At 46.3% G+C, this 17,535-nt stretch overlaps 2 protein-coding genes across 4 annotated transcripts in view; one reads left to right on the forward strand and one right to left on the reverse strand.

Moving 5' to 3' along the window:
• The window catches only part of GSE1 (Gse1 coiled-coil protein), a 342,546-nt gene extending 337,575 nt beyond the window's left edge, over positions 1-4,971 (forward strand). For all 3 annotated transcript variants that reach the window (XM_034788816.1, XM_034788818.1, XM_034788817.1), the window contains 2 exons: positions 2,823-2,926; positions 3,911-4,971. In XM_034788816.1, coding sequence (XP_034644707.1) covers positions 2,823-2,926; positions 3,911-4,045 — 239 coding nt within the window. In that variant the 3' untranslated portion in view covers positions 4,046-4,971. The remainder of the gene's footprint in view (positions 1-2,822; positions 2,927-3,910) is intronic.
• Positions 4,972-10,673: 5,702 nt separating this feature from the next.
• On the reverse strand, positions 10,674-16,671 carry GINS2 (GINS complex subunit 2). The gene is made up of 5 exons (XM_034788633.1): positions 16,524-16,671; positions 15,543-15,657; positions 14,073-14,172; positions 12,059-12,185; positions 10,674-11,363 (listed from the first exon to the last, which is right to left on the reverse strand). Exons 1-5 carry the CDS (start codon positions 16,611-16,613, stop codon positions 11,238-11,240), a joined length of 558 nt encoding a protein of 185 aa, XP_034644524.1. The 5' UTR covers positions 16,614-16,671; the 3' UTR covers positions 10,674-11,237.
• Positions 16,672-17,535: the final 864 nt, after the last annotated feature.

Genomic DNA, 17,535 nt, shown 5'->3' on the forward strand with positions numbered 1-17,535 from the left:
TGAGGTCTCAGTCCTATAAATGACAGTATGGTATTTCTGCTACCATCTCAGAGGGTGCTCACATCACTACATTTTCTGTAATGAAAGAGAAGGTGGAATTTTGGTGAAACTTCCAACTTCAACCTCAGCTGGAGTGGAGAAGGAATAGCAGGGCTACTGCTGTCCCTGTTGCTGCAGTTGCTTGCTTGACTGTGCTCTCTCAATACTGAAGGGTTGTCTCTCTGATAATGATAAGAACTGCTCTGTGCCTATTAGTTTCCAAGAGCACTGGGTTCGAGCCTTGGCTCTGCCATTGACCCATTGGGACCTTGGGCATGTTACTTTGTGCTTTAGTTTCCTGATCCGTACCATGGGGATTAAAAACAGATCAGACTCACAGGTGAGGCAAATTTATTCACATCTGTCGAGCACTTTAAGATCCTCCGACGGGAAGGGGCTGTGGAAAAGCATAAGGCTGTTAATTAGCAGAGGATAGACATAAAGGCGACAGGTGTGTATGAAAATTCATTAATACGACCCAGCACCTTAGAGCAGTGTCTGTAAGGCTGCTCAGCGAAATGGAGTCTGGATTCAAGAGCGCAAAACCCCTTGATGTTTTTCTCCTTAGTCTCCTGCTTTATATTCTTGAAATGTTCTAAAAATAACCCCGCTGATGCACCGCCTCAAGCTGGCAATGGAGATGCCATACAGGTGTCAAACGGTGACCTGGCGCACCCTCCACTGTGCCCCAAAACAATCCGATAGCTCAGCCACTGGCATGCGCTGCACCCAAGGGGCTGTGAGTCATTTTCTTTTGAACAACACTTCACGTAAGGGCTGTCAGTCTCATCTGTGGAGAGAGACACTTTAGGAATTACAACACAGCTAATTACCAAATGGCGAGCTGGAGCCAAGTCTCAGGAAAACACAAATGCAGATTGATCACCAAGTCTTTCCCTAATTTATTGCAGTTATAAATACATGTGTAGGCTGCAACTCAGAGTCTGAAATAGGATTGGGGCATCTTTTACCATTATTGGTGAATCTAATTTAATCTGTTTTCCACAGCTCCCATCTCTGTGCTATCCACCTGATTCTCCAGCTCTTAAGACTCAGGTGTTTGTTCATGCCACTGCAATTAGTCCTCCGTGATTAGATGGTTATCAAAAATACACAGCAACCTTTCAGCGTCAATACAGCTGGCTAACCTATGAACACCTATGAATGCTCCACACATTCAGTGCTGCACAAATTTTGCTACATGCTGTTTTATATTCCGGCGCTCTGATTATTCTTTGTGTTCTTGATAAGACGATAGAAATATTGAACCGTCTCCAGTAGATCAGCTGCTTTCGCTTCCCCTCTCATTTTATCGCGGCAATAAATCCTTTGTTAGTGTGCAAGACCCAATAATGTTTCTGATACCCTGGAAGTTAATTACATCTCACGTACTCAGATCCTTCTGAATACAGTTTAAATTGTCTTTTAGAAAACTGAAAGGTGCTGTTAGCATTCTCAAAGGAGCTTCGGCAGTGTTTTTTCCATAAGCTGCGGACCCTTTATTTGACATCGGGCTGTCTTGCAGATCAGTTCTTACTTTCCTTTAGAAAATGATGATACTAGTTTGCGTTCCTGAGAGCCTTTCATCTTGGAGGATCCCAAAGTATTTCACCAACAGCGCCACTATAATGTAGCTCCCTCTGCCATGGGTGGTGGTAGTCATCTGGCTCAAAGCAGGCTGTGCGTGGAAGGAGGAGTGTTGGACAGGAGACCAGTCCTGCCTTAGGAAAAGTGGTATTGGATGGTTCAACTCCACACAGAGCAGAGTCTCTGTTTAAAGTGTGGAGTCAGAAAAATGTCAGGGGGAAAATGGACCTCTCTCAACAGCTCTGCTCCCTGTATATATTCTGACTCCTGTCTGATGCCATAATAAGCTTTTACTCCTGTTAGCCTTGCAGAGGCAACAGAGTTGTGGGCGAGGAACCTGGATGTTATATTTTGGCTCACCCATCAATAGAATCTTTGTTCCAGCTGCAGAGCCTGTTCTCCATTCCCTATGGTATTTAGGCACCTAGTTGATGATGCACAAGCAATAAAGAACCCAGCTTGTCTCTCAGATCCTAGGCTGTATTTGCATGACTGGCAGTTAAAAAAAAAAATCCTTCCTTTATGCAAACTGAGCACATTTGAAATCAATGGAAGATAGGAGCCTAAACACCTTTAGGAGCTGGGCCTACATTCTGAAGAGGCGGTAAGTCTGGAACCAGCACCATGCTGCATTCTAGAGGCACTGTAGACTGCCTGGAATTTATTTTAATCTACGTGGGAAGGGCAGAGTAAATCCTGCTGGAATAGGAGAGAATTTGGCAAGAAGTATCCTGCCTTAACTTTTTACAGATCTGTCCAGTGTGCCAGTGCTTGGTTTAAAGAATGCCAGCAGTCATGTCTGGTGAATGCACAAATGAACACCTTAGGAACATTGCAGCATGGTGCACAAATTTTAGGAAAAAGGCCAAGATATGGAGGACTCTTCCATCCATGAGGTTATGTAGTTTGCTGCGCAGTTGATCATTGGCTACAGTGGTGGTGTCCTTAATCTCCATGACATAATATGGTGAGAACATTTCAGTAGTGGTGGATGAAGGTTGAGAGGTCCATACTGGAGCAGACTGGCACATCTGACATCTTGCCTCTGGCAGTGACCTTCTGAGGTTTCAGAACGCCAACATCAAGGGTGAGAATTCAGGAGCCTGGTGTGGGAAAGACTAGCCAGACCAGAGATGCTATTAGCCAAATAGTCTGATGATACCATGCAAGGCTGATTGTTTCTCATTTGCTTGCAGAACAAAACCTGGAACGCCAAGTGTTGCAGACACAGTGCCGACGGCTGGAGGCCCAGCATTACAGTCTCAGTCTGACTGCAGAGCAGCTGTCACACAGCATGGCGGTGAGTGATGGACACTTTGACATGCTGGGGGGGGGGGGGGGAGGGCGAACCTACTGGAACCCCAGTAGAGGAAAATTGGAGTCTGCCCTTGGGAATGTGCAGGTGAGGACAAGAGAACCAACACATGACACGTGTAGTCGTGTTGCTTATTGCACTATTGGAAGGCACTCAGACACTATGGTGATGAGTGTGGTGTAAAAACCTGTATAGAATAGCATGCTTCTCAGATGACCTACTGCCCATTTGTATACAGCATCTTCTGGAATAAAAATGGACTAGCAAGTATCATGCAGACAGGGTCACTGTAAGCAGCATAACCCTGTTAGCAAGGAAAGGAGACCCATCCAGAGTCTGTGCAAACCTATAAACAACTTGTAGGGCAGAACCGCTCCCCTGTGATTCTCTGTGCTTGTTCAGTGCCCCCACCATCACTGGGAATTCAGCATGTGCAGGGCAGTAGGTTTATTATAACACTTGCCATGTAGGATTTTTTAAATGCAGCAGTACAAGTTTTGCCATCCCTTTTAGTTTCCTGTCTGGCCCACTGAAAAGCTGGCTGCAGGGTTCCCTACCTCTGCACCACAGGAAAAAGACATGGGCTGGCTCCAGCCAAGGCTGGATGTCAGGATCTCCATTCTTAGGGCAGGAGCTTTGAGGCAGTAGGGAGGAAAATGTAAGAAGGAACAGTGCTGAGGAAAATAGATGCCACAAAGTTTGAGGAAAACATGTGGGTCTGATTCCAAGCTCACTTACTCAGGGGAAACTCAACGGAACTACCCCAGCATGATTGAAAATCAGCTCTTCTGATCTGATCCAACTTTGCTGTCATTTCCATCTGCCCACCAAACCACCCAAATGTTGACTGCAACAAACCCAGTGGCCTGCCCCTGCAGAAGAGCATAATATATCCCCCATAGATGCACATGCTGGGAGAGAGGTGTCAATGTCCCCTTTTTCACTTTGTTTTTTCCTATTCCCTTACAGGAACTAAGGAACCAGAAGCAGAAGATTGTCTCGGAAAGGGAGCGACTTCAGGCCGAACTAGATCACTTGAGAAAGTGCCTTGCGTTGCCTGCAATGCAGTGGTCTAGGGGTTATTTCAAGGGATATCCCAGGTGACGCTCCCTTGCACTAGGCTGAACATATAGTATAGAAATAATAATCTATTTTATTACCTTGAATATTTAATATTTTTCACTGGGAGGTTTGAAGCTAAAATATAAATGGAGAATGTGCCATGCATGGAGCAAAGGATTATGGGATCCAGAAAAAATACCCACCTCTATCTTGACTTCAATGCAACTGAATCTTTGTAATTCTGCAAGCAACCCACAACCCACCCATGAAGGCTAGATTTTGTTTAATTTTAATGAGGGGTGCTTTTTTCCTCCTTCCCCTCCACTTTTTAATTATTATTTTTTAAATCTGATAAGACTTCATCAACAACACTAATAGCCACCTCCCTGTAGAGAGGGTGCTGTCCACACACAAAATCATTCTTTTGTTGCCATATTAGTCCAACTACTGTACCATGGGGTTTGCCTGTTCTTCACGGGGAAGATGGTGTGTCTCATGTTAAGAGGAAGTTGGGTATACTTTTGAAAGCAAATGAACTGTGTATCTCCGATACGGAAAGCTGTGGTAGTGATCTGCAGAGTAACAAGTCCTGGAAGGAGCCAACACAGCTTCAGAACTTGAGCCTTTTCCTAAATCAACAGGCTTTCCACTGGAAATGCACTTCGCTATAAAAAAATAAAGTGACTAAACAAACCGAAGGTACCTTTTTATTACTGTTTTGGGGGGTAGGGAACGGAATGTACAGAACAACAACAACACACACACACACACACACACACACCTAGAGAGAGAGAGAGACAAATTACATACCCTAGTGGGTGAACTTTTCATACAAACTCAAACGATTTTGCAATTAAAAAAAAAAAAGTCAAAAAGGTGCTTCAGCCTTGTACTGTGTATATATTTAAAAAGTTTTGTATGTTTTTATTACTTTAATTATTGTTATAAAAAGCTTGCCATTTTTAATATGTTTCTGCTTTTTTTTTGGCAAAATAACTTGCTTTTAGTGTTTGTACTGCTGCTGGTCAGGACATGACAAATATTGAAGTGTTTTAAAACAATTTAAAAAAAAAAAAAAAAAGCTTTCCACTGGGGCATGTGCTATCACTTCTGTTTTTTGCTTTGTGTAGCATCAGTTACTGGTACAGAAAATTCTGTTACTAAAAGGCCAGGAATTAATTATTCCTTATTGCTCTTTCACTGATTTTTTTTTTTTTTTTCCCTTCAAGCACTTCAAAAGTTACATTACAAATATGACCAGCTGCTACTAAATGGGGAAGGGAGTGGACAAGTCTGTGTTGGGAACAAAAGTTCAGGAACTAAATGAACTGTTTGGGTCTCTGATTCAGCATTACTGATGTCTTTCCAGCGCTCTGACAAGTAATCTAGAAAATGTTTTAAATGGGCGGGGGGGAGACTGCTTGTGTTAGCAATGAGGTGTTAGAGAACACAGGAGAGGACGCAGTGCAGACTGAGCTGAATTTCCCCTTGTTCACGCACATGAGAAACACCAGTGCGAATAGGGAGGAGGAAGTAGAAGTTCTCCCAGCTTGCCCTTTCTGTCTCTTCCATGTAGTTATTCCTCAATAACATTTCTGTGAAGTAGGAGGACCTCTTTCACAAAGAGCTGGCTTGAAGTTCAGTTTACAGTTGGGTTATCCCTAACCTAGCTGAGCTCTAGTCCTTGTAAGCAGCCGAGGGGCAGCTGCTGGCAAAATTCAGTCTTTTCTGAGCAGTGCACAGGAATTGATTTTGTTTTTTATTAATTTCTTAGATGGGTGAGGGATACTGTGGGTAATAGGCTTCTGCTTCACCCTACTTCCTAGCAGCTGGCAGTAATATTGCATTAGGTGTTTCCTCATATAGCATTTGCTGTGCATGTTTATCAGGAATATTTCATCTTAAATTAAGATGAAGTGGCAGCAGGAGGAACAGCACTAAGAGGCTCTTTGTTTTCAGCTGTAAGTTAGACAGGAAGGGCTATAGCTGTACATATCCCATTCCCCTACTCAACAGCTACTGTAAATGTTCTGTAGCTAGGGGAGGAGTCGTGGGACAGTTTATGAGGGCAAAAGTATCACAAACATCTCTGATCAAAATCTACATACTACTGTTGTCTCTAGACTTGGTTGGAGATGTCTCCTTCAACAGCAGATTTTGGAAGACACAGACAGCCAGAGACACCTGTTCTGTTGGAACGGTGAAGCACTTGGCGTGGAAAAACAGCCTTTAGTAATCACAACATGCTCTAGACAAGGTTCATGGCCTTCTGTCTCCATGGTATTTGCTTTAGGTTTCTAACAGTTGACACTTAGAAGGCAAGCCGGTTAGGCTATGTCTACACTACACAGCTGTGCCACTACAGCCCTACCGCTAAAAGGCATGCAGCGCAGTGTAGCCACTGTTTAGCAGCAGGAGGGAGCTCTCCCACTGACAAACTTCCACCCCGAGTGTGCAGCAGTAGCTTTGTCGGTGGAAGAGCTCTCCTGCCAATGAAGTGCTGTTCACACCGCTTTTTGTCTGCAGAACTTTTGTCGTTGGGGGGGGGGGGGGTTTCACACCTCTGAATGACAAAAGTTTTGTCGTTCAGTTTCCATTGTAGACAAAGCCTGAGTCTATTGCTGTTCTTCCAAAGAAACATTCACGCTGCCCCCACTACATCTCAGGCAGGGCAAGGGTTGGCTTGTTGCATTCCTAGAAGATTTTGCACCTACATGTTGTCAGATGGCAGTGACAGCTACTTCACCCTCTTGCATAGCTCATGATTGAGGGGCTAGCCAGAGTGAAACAATGAGGGCAGAACAGGGAAAAGCAAATCCATGTGCCACTGTTTAAGTAACATCAATCTATTGTTAGATGTAGCATGTAGAGCAGGGGTCGGCAACATTTGGCACGCGACTCACCAGGGTAAGCACTCTGGCGGGCCGGGCCAGTTTATTTATCTGCTGACGCGGCAGGTTTGGCCGATTGCGGCCCCCACTTGCCACGGTTTGCCGTCCCGGGCCAATGGGGACAGCGGAAGCAGTGCGGGCGAGGGATGTGCTGGCTGCGGCTTCCCGCCACCCCCATCGGCGTGGGATGGCGAATCGCGGCCAGTGGGGGCCACGATTGGCCGAACCTGCCGCGTCAGCAGGCAAATAAACTGGCCTGGCCCGCCAGGGTGCTTGGCCTGGCGAGCCGTGTGTCAGACGTTGCCAACCCCTGATGTAGAGGCTATGATTTTCCTCTAGCCATAGCTCCTACAAACACCCCATTGGAACCCGGGTAGTTTCCACATTGAAGGCTCTTTTTTCCCCCCTACCCCCAGGAGTACCCCCAAGACAATCAGATTAAGTAAATCTAAAGCTGTAATGCAGCAGGAACAAGGCAAAGGACCAGAAAGGAAATCTGAAATTAATACCCGTTTTAAACCATGCAATTCTATATTTTTTCCCCTTTTGTGTTGGTATTTAGGGCAATGCAAACAGCAACCCTCTAACCTATCTTGAGCCCATTCCATTTTGCAAATGGAAGAAAACAAAGCAGTCACTGATTAGTGTCAATTTAGCTTTACCCAAAAAGCTGAAATGATTAATTGTATGACTGCTCATGTATGATTCTTCTTTTCTGGTGGACTGACACTATTTCCCATCTGGGAGACTGAAGAGCAGACAAAACATCAACATATACAAAAGGAAGAACAGCAAATATTACACAGCACAGTTGGCTTCAGAGCTGATTTATGCCACGCTGGTTTCAAAGTATTTACATGAAGGAACTTCTGTCTTCCATGACTAGCAATGTCTTCACAGCAACAGGCCTGCAGTTTTCCTTTCACTCGGAGGGCAGAGATTTTTTTAAAGTCCCATTATGGGCAGGCAAGTGACTGGAATACTATGTGGTTTTTAAAGATTTACTCCTAGTTGATGCTTTTGTTATCAGACTTGCCTATTTTTACAACTTAAAGTGAGACTATTTTTAATGCCAAGGCAGGTTACTGCTAACCTGAAACTAAAGCCATAGCCTTCCTGCTTCATACCCTGTCAGCAATCAAAGATTCTAGCATCAGAATTTAGTTGGCAATGCTGCTGAGGTAACTAGAATTTAGCTTATGGTGTTCAGTCTTGTAAATACTACATGACTCACAGCAGAAAAGAGTGTGAGTGGGTATTATGACTCAGCATACACCAAGTAGCACTATAATGTTGTTTTTAGTCACTTTTCTAATCATAATTGCATTTAAGTACGGGGGGCTTTTAAAAATGAATAGGGCTCCGTTTAAAAAAAAGGAAGTTACCACTGCTTTCTGTTTCAGGTCTATTGTTGCATGTGCAAAAAGTGCATTAAAAAAAGAAGCACACAAATTCTTGGTTTAACTTACCTGTTTAAGAAGCAAAATACATGTATAGCTGACAGTTCTTTAAACCAGATTGCATAGCAAGTCTTTGGCCTACTACCTGCCAATTCACAAACTTCATGATAATTTTAACACAGAAAAAATACACTTTATGCTTAAATCGCTGTTTCCCTTCCCAGCCCCCGATAAAAAAGTTCATTGTCAGGTTATCCATCAATTTCAATACACTGGAAAGTGGGAGTTCACAAGCACACCACCAGATGGCAATGTTTAGGAGCCTGTTTGAAAATGTAACTTTGCTTAGCAACAATTCCTGAACTTGAGTGTCAATTCCACCCCCATCCCTCACATACCAATAGAGAAAGGAGCTAATCACCAACTTCTTGACCCAGTGCTTAATTAAAAAGTCTCAGTAATACTCCCCTCCCTCGCCCTACGGGCCATGTTGACTGGTTGTGTTTATTTGTATGTACCCTGTGCAGAATTGCTAGAGCAGTAAAAACCAGAGCATGGGAGGGAGAGGCAGAGGGGGGAGAAAGCCCAGGCCTGCTGGGGGGCAGTTTAGATGCTGTGAAAGAAAAATTAAACCTGTTCTAAGTGTACTTGTTTGAATTAATTGTAATGTAATATATTATTTGTTGAATGTAGTAATTAGGTATTTATGAATATATTGCTGTAATTTCTGACATCCAAAAAATAAAATTGTCCTAAATCATGGCAAAGGATTGTTTTTCCCTCCCACTAGTGGATGGAAAAGTTACACTGATCCAGCGTGAAGGACAACATGTACAATGCACTACCATTATTTACAAGATTCAAGCAAAAAGGCATTGTGTGGTTGACACTACATCATGGCATTTAGCCAGTACCCAGCCCAGGCTCTACAAGCTGTTTTAAGGCAGGGGTGAAGTATCTGAGCAGCTTATACATAGGTCAGGGGATTTGTTATTTCAGAAGGATCGAGTCAGTACAGAGTATCCTACCTCATTACAGCATCAGCTACATAGGCCACTTCACTCACACCCACCTGACAATAATGAGATTAACCAGGGACTACATAAGAGACAATGGGATAGCAAAAACAGCATAGGGGAAGCTCAGAAGGGAGTAGATGGTGGGAGATATTTGGAAGAGACAGTTCAATTGTTGGAGAGTAAAGGCAGGAGGGAAACATTTGTCTGAAGACATGGGGAACATTAGGATGATGAAATACTGCTGCCTGATGAGAGCCATGGACAAGAGACTTGCTTTCCGTTGAGCGACGGGCAGCCCCTATACACATTCAGCTACATTTGATTCCTTGCAGTGTTCACAAAGATGCGACTGCTATAATTGAGCCTAAAACTGCCAGTAAGACCCGTTTATAGATTCTGAGATAGACAAGGACACCCTTCGCAGCTGATGTGGGGAAGAGAAGAGGAGCTGTTTTCACACAATTAGTGTACGGTAAAGGAACAGGAGTCTTATTCTTCTGACAGACAGTTCACTCTGTTTTATGCCTTTTTTTTTTTTTTAAAACAAATAGTAACTTCAGTCAAAAGATCAAATATACAATACGTCACGGTGACGTGTCTTCCAACCATCCAGAATATTTTGTTCTGCCCCTCCAACTGGATTTTGGACCCACTTCTTAGTCTCCCAAACAGCCAGCAGCTTGGCTAGGCTCTCCCCTTTACTGCTGTCCACATAGAGCCTAGCACAGGAACTGGCATGTTGTCAGAGATTAGATTCAGTGCAGTGGGAGCTAAGATGCATCATAGTCTCTTGCTTTCAAACGATCACCTACCCCCACAGCATTCAGGAACATGCTCTCTGAACACCATCTAATATTCTCTCTATTGCAGAGATAACATTCATATTCAGGAAAATCAACAAAGGGATTTTTTTTTTTTAAGTGTACATGAGAGAGAAATGCTGCTGGTAAGCCACCACCTGCCACAGCTGCATGCAAACCGAATAGCTCAGGGGCCTGCTAGAAGCAGTACCTGAACCAAATGAGGTAGTGTGTGTTCTCTTTAAAGCTGTATCCTCCCACTGAGGGAAAAATACAAAGCTACAAGTGCACAGAGAGAGAACTGTGCACTTAAGTTGCCTTGGCAAGCCAGCTATGTGAGCTCATCTCTCAGCTCTGCTCAGAGATGAATATACTGTTGTGATGGCCCCGTTGAAGAAACAAGCCTTACGACGCAGTAGAGTTGGGTTAAAATCCATATATCACTCTCTAGCCCAGGGAAGCCCCAGGACTGCTGTGCATCCAGGTGTTCAAAACAGTCCCATTCTGTGATCTTCCTCAACCAAGCTTTAGACAACCCAGAGGAAGGAGAAGAAGAGCAAGACACTAAACTAAGAGCATATTTATTACTGCTACATATCATTTAAGAGATATTAAATCCCCATCCAATAGGGCAATAACAAGAAAAACCTCCGAACAGCATCTAACTGCTGCAACCAATTCATCTTGCAAAGACAGCTGCACAGGGGCTGGGAGAGTTCCGCCAGGTAGAATCATTTGTTTTGCCAAGGATGCTCATTACAGAGCAGAATCTGTTCACGATGGCATTCCCTGCTCAGCAGCTCTCTGTGCCATTAGCAGTCCTCAACTTATTAATATGCAGCCACAAGAATGCCTTCTTTCTATTGCGCACACACACACACACACACACGCACACACACACACACACACACACACACACACCCCCAGAGACTCAAGTTAGATACACATTTCCTGTCAATTGTAAGACTTGTATGGTTTTTAGCAGAGATCTATACAGGGTATTTACGGCATAAAAAACAGCATAAGGCAAGTTGCATTAGGACTCATTAATAGTGCCCACAGGGCAGAGTCCTCCTACTATTATTGCCTCATCCCATGAGGGTTTTAGACTGTCAGAAGGCATCTTAGAAATCCTGGGACTGGGCACTCTCACCCGGCTGAAGGTTTGTGCGTAGTTTGTACATGTGATCTAAGGCTTGAGTAAGAAAAGTCCCAGTGGTGTTGATCTCCATCAAGGTCAGATTATCCAGCTAAAAGACAAGGAAGGTGACATTACAGCAGTATTTGGGGAAGCAGCACTACAATCTCTCACAATGGCAAAAGGAAGGTCAGTCTATGGACAAGTCGACATAAGTTACGTCAACATATACTCACTACAGTAATTAAATAGATTTTTCACGTCCACACTACCCTCCCCCTGTTGGCAGTGCGTGTCCTCAACAGGAGCACTTCCACCAATTTAAATGACAGTGTGGGGCACTGTGGAACACTGAAAGCCCGAAGCCCAGCCACTGGAGCTGACAGCCAGGGCTCAGAGCTGTCAGCCACCAGGGGCTGACAGCCGGAACAGTAAATGCAGTGTCTGTAGTGATACTGTGTAGACTGAACTACATTGACCTAAGCAGCTACACCTCTTGCAGAGGTGGAGTTTAAGGTCAGTGTACTGGGTGACTTACATTGTCAAGAGCTACATTGTAGTGTAGACACTTAGTGTTGAAAGAAGCACAACATAATACATGTGGAGTAAAAAACTCCATATGGCTATAGTTCTCAACTGAGAAGTAACCAAATCACTGGGGGGGGGGGGGGGGGGGGAAGAGAGCTACAACTGGAACATTTACTAGCAGTATTAATCATTCACAAACCACAATCACATAGCATCTTGAACATTCTCAGGCCAAAACTAGCAGACTTATCAGCCAACCCGAGATTTCCCTTACTGTACCTTGGCATGGGCCTCCTGCTGTCTGACAAAGCTGTCTGCAGACAGCCGCAGTTTAGCTATCCGTGTATCCCAGGTATCCTTAACCAGTGTTCGGATTTCATCTGCTTTCGGGATGCTGTCTGAGGCACTAGAAGAGGAGGAGGTAGGTCAGAACAGGCTGCAAGGGACTAATAAGTTAAGTCTCTGGCATGAGTAACACTGGCAGCTTCTCGAATCTCTGAAGCATGAGCAGAGTAGTTTGCATTATACAAAGAGTGAACACTGAAATCCAAAGTGCTGCGGCTTCTGCAGCTGGGATTTTCCGGATACTTTATTTACCCAGGAAAGCTCAGTTTTCAGTACAATCCTTCTGGTCTTTAATTGCCCAGCTGGTCTGGAATACCAGGAAGTCCAATAACCCGGCCAAAGTCACAACAGCAACTCAATGGCTCAACTGTTACTAGAGCTCAAGTTGAGCCCAGCACGCTTACCACTCAATCACAAGGACCATACAGCTTGTACCACGTAACCTCCTAATGGTCAGGCAATGAAATACTTCCACAAGGACATCAAGAGATCAGATCAATTCACCTGGACAGAAGCATCATGGTTATTCTAGTGTAAGGAAAGGGTCTGCATGCTAAGACGTCATAAGCATCAAGAAACAGTTGGGCTTCAAATGGCCAGTCCTCTAATCAAGGGCTTTTCAAGTCAGAAGGGTATGTGCTTAGTAGAGTAGTTCTCAACCAGGGGTACGCATACCCCCAGGGGTATGCAGAGGTCTTCCAAGGGGTACTTCAACTTGTCTAGATATTTGCCTAGCTTTACAACAGCATAAAAAGCACTAGCAAAATCAGTACAAACTAAAATTGCATAGATGACTTGTTTATACTTCTCTATACACACACACACACTACACTGAACTGTAAATATAGTATTTATATTGCAATTGATTTATATGGTAAAAATGAGAAAGTAATCAATTTTGCATAATAGTGTGCTGTGGCACTTTTGTATTTTTAGGTCTATTTGCTTACAAAATCAGTTTTAAAGTGAGGTGAAACTTCAGGTAAGCAAGACAAATCAGACTCCTGAAGGGGGTACAATAGTCTGGAAAGGTTGAGAGCCACTGGCTTAGAAGAAATACCAGCCAGAATGCTAATTTTATGGTAATGAAATGTTTTAGCAGACATGACAGCTTAGAGCAGGGGTCGGCAATGTTCGGCACGCGGCTCGCCAGGGTAAGCACCCTAGCGGGCTGGGCCAGTTTATTTACCTGCTGACGTGGCAGGTTCGGCTGATCGCAGTCCCCACTGGCTGCGGTTCACCGTCCTAGGCCAATGGGGGCGGCCAGAAGCTGCGCAGGCAAGGGATGTGTTGGCCGTGGCTTCCCGCCGCCCCCATTGGCCCAGGACAGTGATCCGCGGCCAGTGGGGGCTGCGATCAGCTGAACCTGCCGCATCAGCAGGTAAATAAACTGGCCCGGCCCGCTAGGGTGCTTACCCTGGTGAGCCACATGCCAAACATTGCCGACCCCTGGCTTAGAGTCAGATCACCCCCAATCCCTGCTCTGCAGGCTGAGAAGGGAAGAATTTTCAATCTCCTAAAGGGTACCCTAACAGCAGCAGAGGGCGGAGAAGTCTGGAAAGATTAGGCTGCTGGGCCTCTCAGGTAGATTGAAAGAGCTATGAATCTGTATAAATGAAGCTAAAAAATATGCTAAATACATCCAGGGCCACTACACATAGTTACTTCTGTAGGCAGCGTTGCAGTCCAGTTATCACACCATAGAACAAGTGAAACCAAGTTAACGAATACAAAGGCTACCACTAGGTAAGTTCCCAAGCAAAATCTTGATGTACTTTGGAGTAAGCCTCCTATTAACACTTTCCCAAAGGCCTCCAAATTTAAATCCAATGAAATCCTAAAAGCTTTCCTGTGTCACAACTCACATTCCTGAATATTTACCAACGTCAAACCCCACTGGGCAGGGAGGAAAGTGTTTTTGACTGGTTACAGTAAGAGACCTACTTACTAGTTTAACAGCAGCTTAGTTAGTTCCATGTAGTAGGGACTGGGCATTGGAGTGAAAGTGTCCTCTTTGCGTTCCTGATCCCGGATTTCCTCCAGCTTTTCTGAAACACAATTGGAAGAGTCATACTTTACTAGATGCTTCAGTGCTCTGGTGTCAAGTCCCCTTGACCAACCTTGCAGGATGAGCTGCCAGTTTTGTGTTTACATCAGGTGGAATCAGCACTTAGGTGGAGACACCAGAGGCTGCAGAAGAAACAATTCTAATGCCCAAAAGTTGCTCTGATCTCATGTCTAGAAGCAAAAGTGGACCTCAACTCATATGGGAGAAAGGGACCACCATCAACCCAGGATTGCAGTGACAGGAACTGAGGAGCAACATTCAGTCCTACATAGCTAGAAGGATGAATCACCATCACCACTTGGGACATGAGGAGAGAAGGAGTCCCATGCCTGGAGAGAAAGCTCCTCCAAAAAAGGGAACCTTTCTGCCAAGTAACATTTTGGCTCACTGATTTGCATTCTTTGAATGAAGAAAATGTGGAAGAGGGAGAATGTTTAGAGACAAAAGCCTCTTCACTCTTCCTGAGATTCCATCATTACCTGCTTCCTGCCCTCCTCAACTACACATTTCCCTCAAGATGGCAGAATGGAGGAACCTAGGATTTTTATTTCTAATGGGAGGAACATACATCACATTGAGGTAAAAATCTCTTCAACTCCTGACTGCCTTCAAGGGACAAAGGAGAATGAGGAGATCAGAACTTCTGTATGCTCTCCAAAGGCCCCTCTTCCCTAGAGATAAAGCTAGAAAAGAGAGGTGCTAAAAGGCAGCAGACCCCCCCCCCTTTGATTATAACAATACTCTGCATTTTTATTACAAACAAATCTCACCACTGAGGTAGGCAAGTATGATTCTCATTTTACAAGTGGCCAAATAAAGCCAAGAACAGTGAAGTGGCCAGCTGAAGCAGTGGCAGAACTGGGATGCAGTATTTTAAACCAATTTTATGTATCAGAATAAGAATATATTCTAACTACACAGATTAAAAATTACAATGATGATATGCTAAGATCACACTAGTTTGCAGCATTGTCATAGCCATGTTGGTCTCAGAATATTAGAGAGACAGGTGGGTGAGGTAGTATTGTTTACTGATCCAACTTCTGTTGGTGAAAGAGACAAGACCTGAAGAACAGCTCTGTGTAAGCTTGAAGGTTTGTCTCTTGGAGCAACAGAAGTCAATCCAACGAAAGACATTACCTCACCCACCTTGTCTGTCTAAAATCATGCTAGGTTTTGAAAATCTCAGCAGCACTGCATTAGGCAACGATTGCTCCCACAATTCCATTTATCCCTGCAACTTTTCCTTGGGAAAAGTGCAAAGGTCCAATTCCTGTATTTCAGGACTCTCCACTAGCCCTGCAGCCTGACTAAGTCTATGCCTAACCTGTAGGCTACTGTTCTCCTTACCAGCATCCATCCATTCAGGAGGTATTAGCCGACACTTCTGTCTCTGTTTTAGGTTAACAGCTAGCCAAAGAGGCACTTCCACAGGCAAGCCCGGATTAAAGGGACCCAAATCCCCCTGGAAAATGAAATTCAGTATGAAAATAAGGAAAGTATAAGTAACAGGTCATGGAAAATTGTGACACTTCTTTGAAAATCCAGTTTTCCCTCATCAGCCTCACACATTGCTAAAGGATCAACAGTTTCCTGTAGATTCAGGGAAGCCACCCCCTGCCAACTGATATCACCCTTCCCCTTGGTCCCAGATCCCAGCAGTTCTCTCATCCCTTAGCAGTAACTACTTACATTTTGATGGCACTTTCTATCCTAAAGGTTTCCATAAGCTAGAGATGAAAATTACTTCTCCCATCACTGGGATGTAGCCACTTGGCAGTGGGTGGACTATGGGAGAGGTTTTAATAGCAGAACAGCTAGTGCAGGGCAGTAAGTGCAGGTGAGTCGTGTATCCACTGACGCTGCAGGGGGATCTGGGCTAACAGGCCGTTAGCCAAAGGGGATGTGGAGGTTAGGAAGAGCCAGGCGGGGTGTGTGTGTGTGATGCAATGTTCACAACTGGGCACTTTGCTGTTGCTCCACTAGGGGCTTTGTTATCCCAGCCCCCCTGGGATGCCAGTAGCCCCACTGCGGAGCGGGCCAGCCCCGAATGGCTCTCCGACCCCGGCCAGTGGGGCAAGGCCGTCGGCCACACAGCCGCCCCCACCAATCCCCTCCCCGCAGCCGAGCCCCGGGCCAGCCCATCGCCACACGCTGCTTCCCTACGTTAGGCCACTGCGGGCCCCCCAACATTCCCGCCCCTCAGCCTAAAACACCCCAGAGCCCAGCCCCCACCCAGGCCCACTTGCCTGCACCCCGCCCTCGAGCCCAGCCCCTCGCTCCCCTCCCGAGCACGCGCCGGTCCGGCCCCTCAGCCCCCGCGCCCCGCACCCCGATGAGGTAGATCCGGTCCAGGCTGAAGTTGGGGATGACGGTCACCAGCTCCTTCTCGGCCAGGAACTCGGCCTCGGCGGGATCCATGGCCCTGAGGGGGCGCCGCCGCCGCCAACCCGCCGGAACTGGAACTCGCAGCACGCGCGCGCCGGCCTCCGCCCTTTGCCATTGGCTGGGAGGAAGATAAACCCCGCCCCGCCACATACCTTCGCCGGACGCTGCCCGTATTTAGCGGCGCGAGCCGCTTGCTGCGCTTTCCCGGTCTCGGGTTAGCCGAGAGGCTCGCCTATAAGAGGCTCTGATTGGCTTGTGAACTCATAGTCTCTCTCTCTGATTGGCGTAGTCACATACACCGTGCTACGCGATTGGCTGAGCGGCCAGACTTATTTCCAGCCAATCAGAACGCTCTTGAGCGCAGGTCCTCCAGCTGTGGCGGGAGAACGGCCCCTGGAGGGAGGAGGTTCCCCGCCAAGCCGCGCTCTCCGCGGGATGCCGCCGGCCTGTGCAGGGGCAGCGCCTCAGGCCCGCTGCAGTCTTCGGGCCTGGCTGAGTCCGGCCTGCCGTGTGTCATAGACCCCGCGCCGCGCCTTCCCGTGGGGGATTCCCCTCAGGACCAGGAGTCCCGGGATGGAGCCGCCCCCCCACCAGTCCCTTGTCTCCTGCTCCGCCCCCTCCAGCCCCCAGGGGAACAGAGCTGCCCCTGCGCCAGATGTTTTACGTGAGGGGCCAATCTCCCCTCCTGGGCAGCTTGCGCCATGTTTCCAGCCCGCTGCAGGACTCCAGAGCCATCTCTCTCCTTTGCAGCCTGGGGGCCTGTGCTCTGCTGCCCTCCCTGCTAATCAGCATCACCTTTGCGGCCGGGCGCCACTGGGTCTTGGCACACCGGGCCCCGACCCTGAGCAAGGCCTGAGACTTCAGCCAAGAGCCCGAGTCTCAGCCCTGGCCTACCCTGGGGTTTTAGGCACGAGGCACAGCTTACACCTCTGCCAAAGGTTGGCCCAAGTACAGC

The sequence above is a fragment of the Trachemys scripta genome, chromosome 13 (genome assembly GCF_013100865.1).
Source record: "Trachemys scripta elegans isolate TJP31775 chromosome 13, CAS_Tse_1.0, whole genome shotgun sequence".
NCBI lineage: Eukaryota > Metazoa > Chordata > Testudines > Emydidae > Trachemys > Trachemys scripta.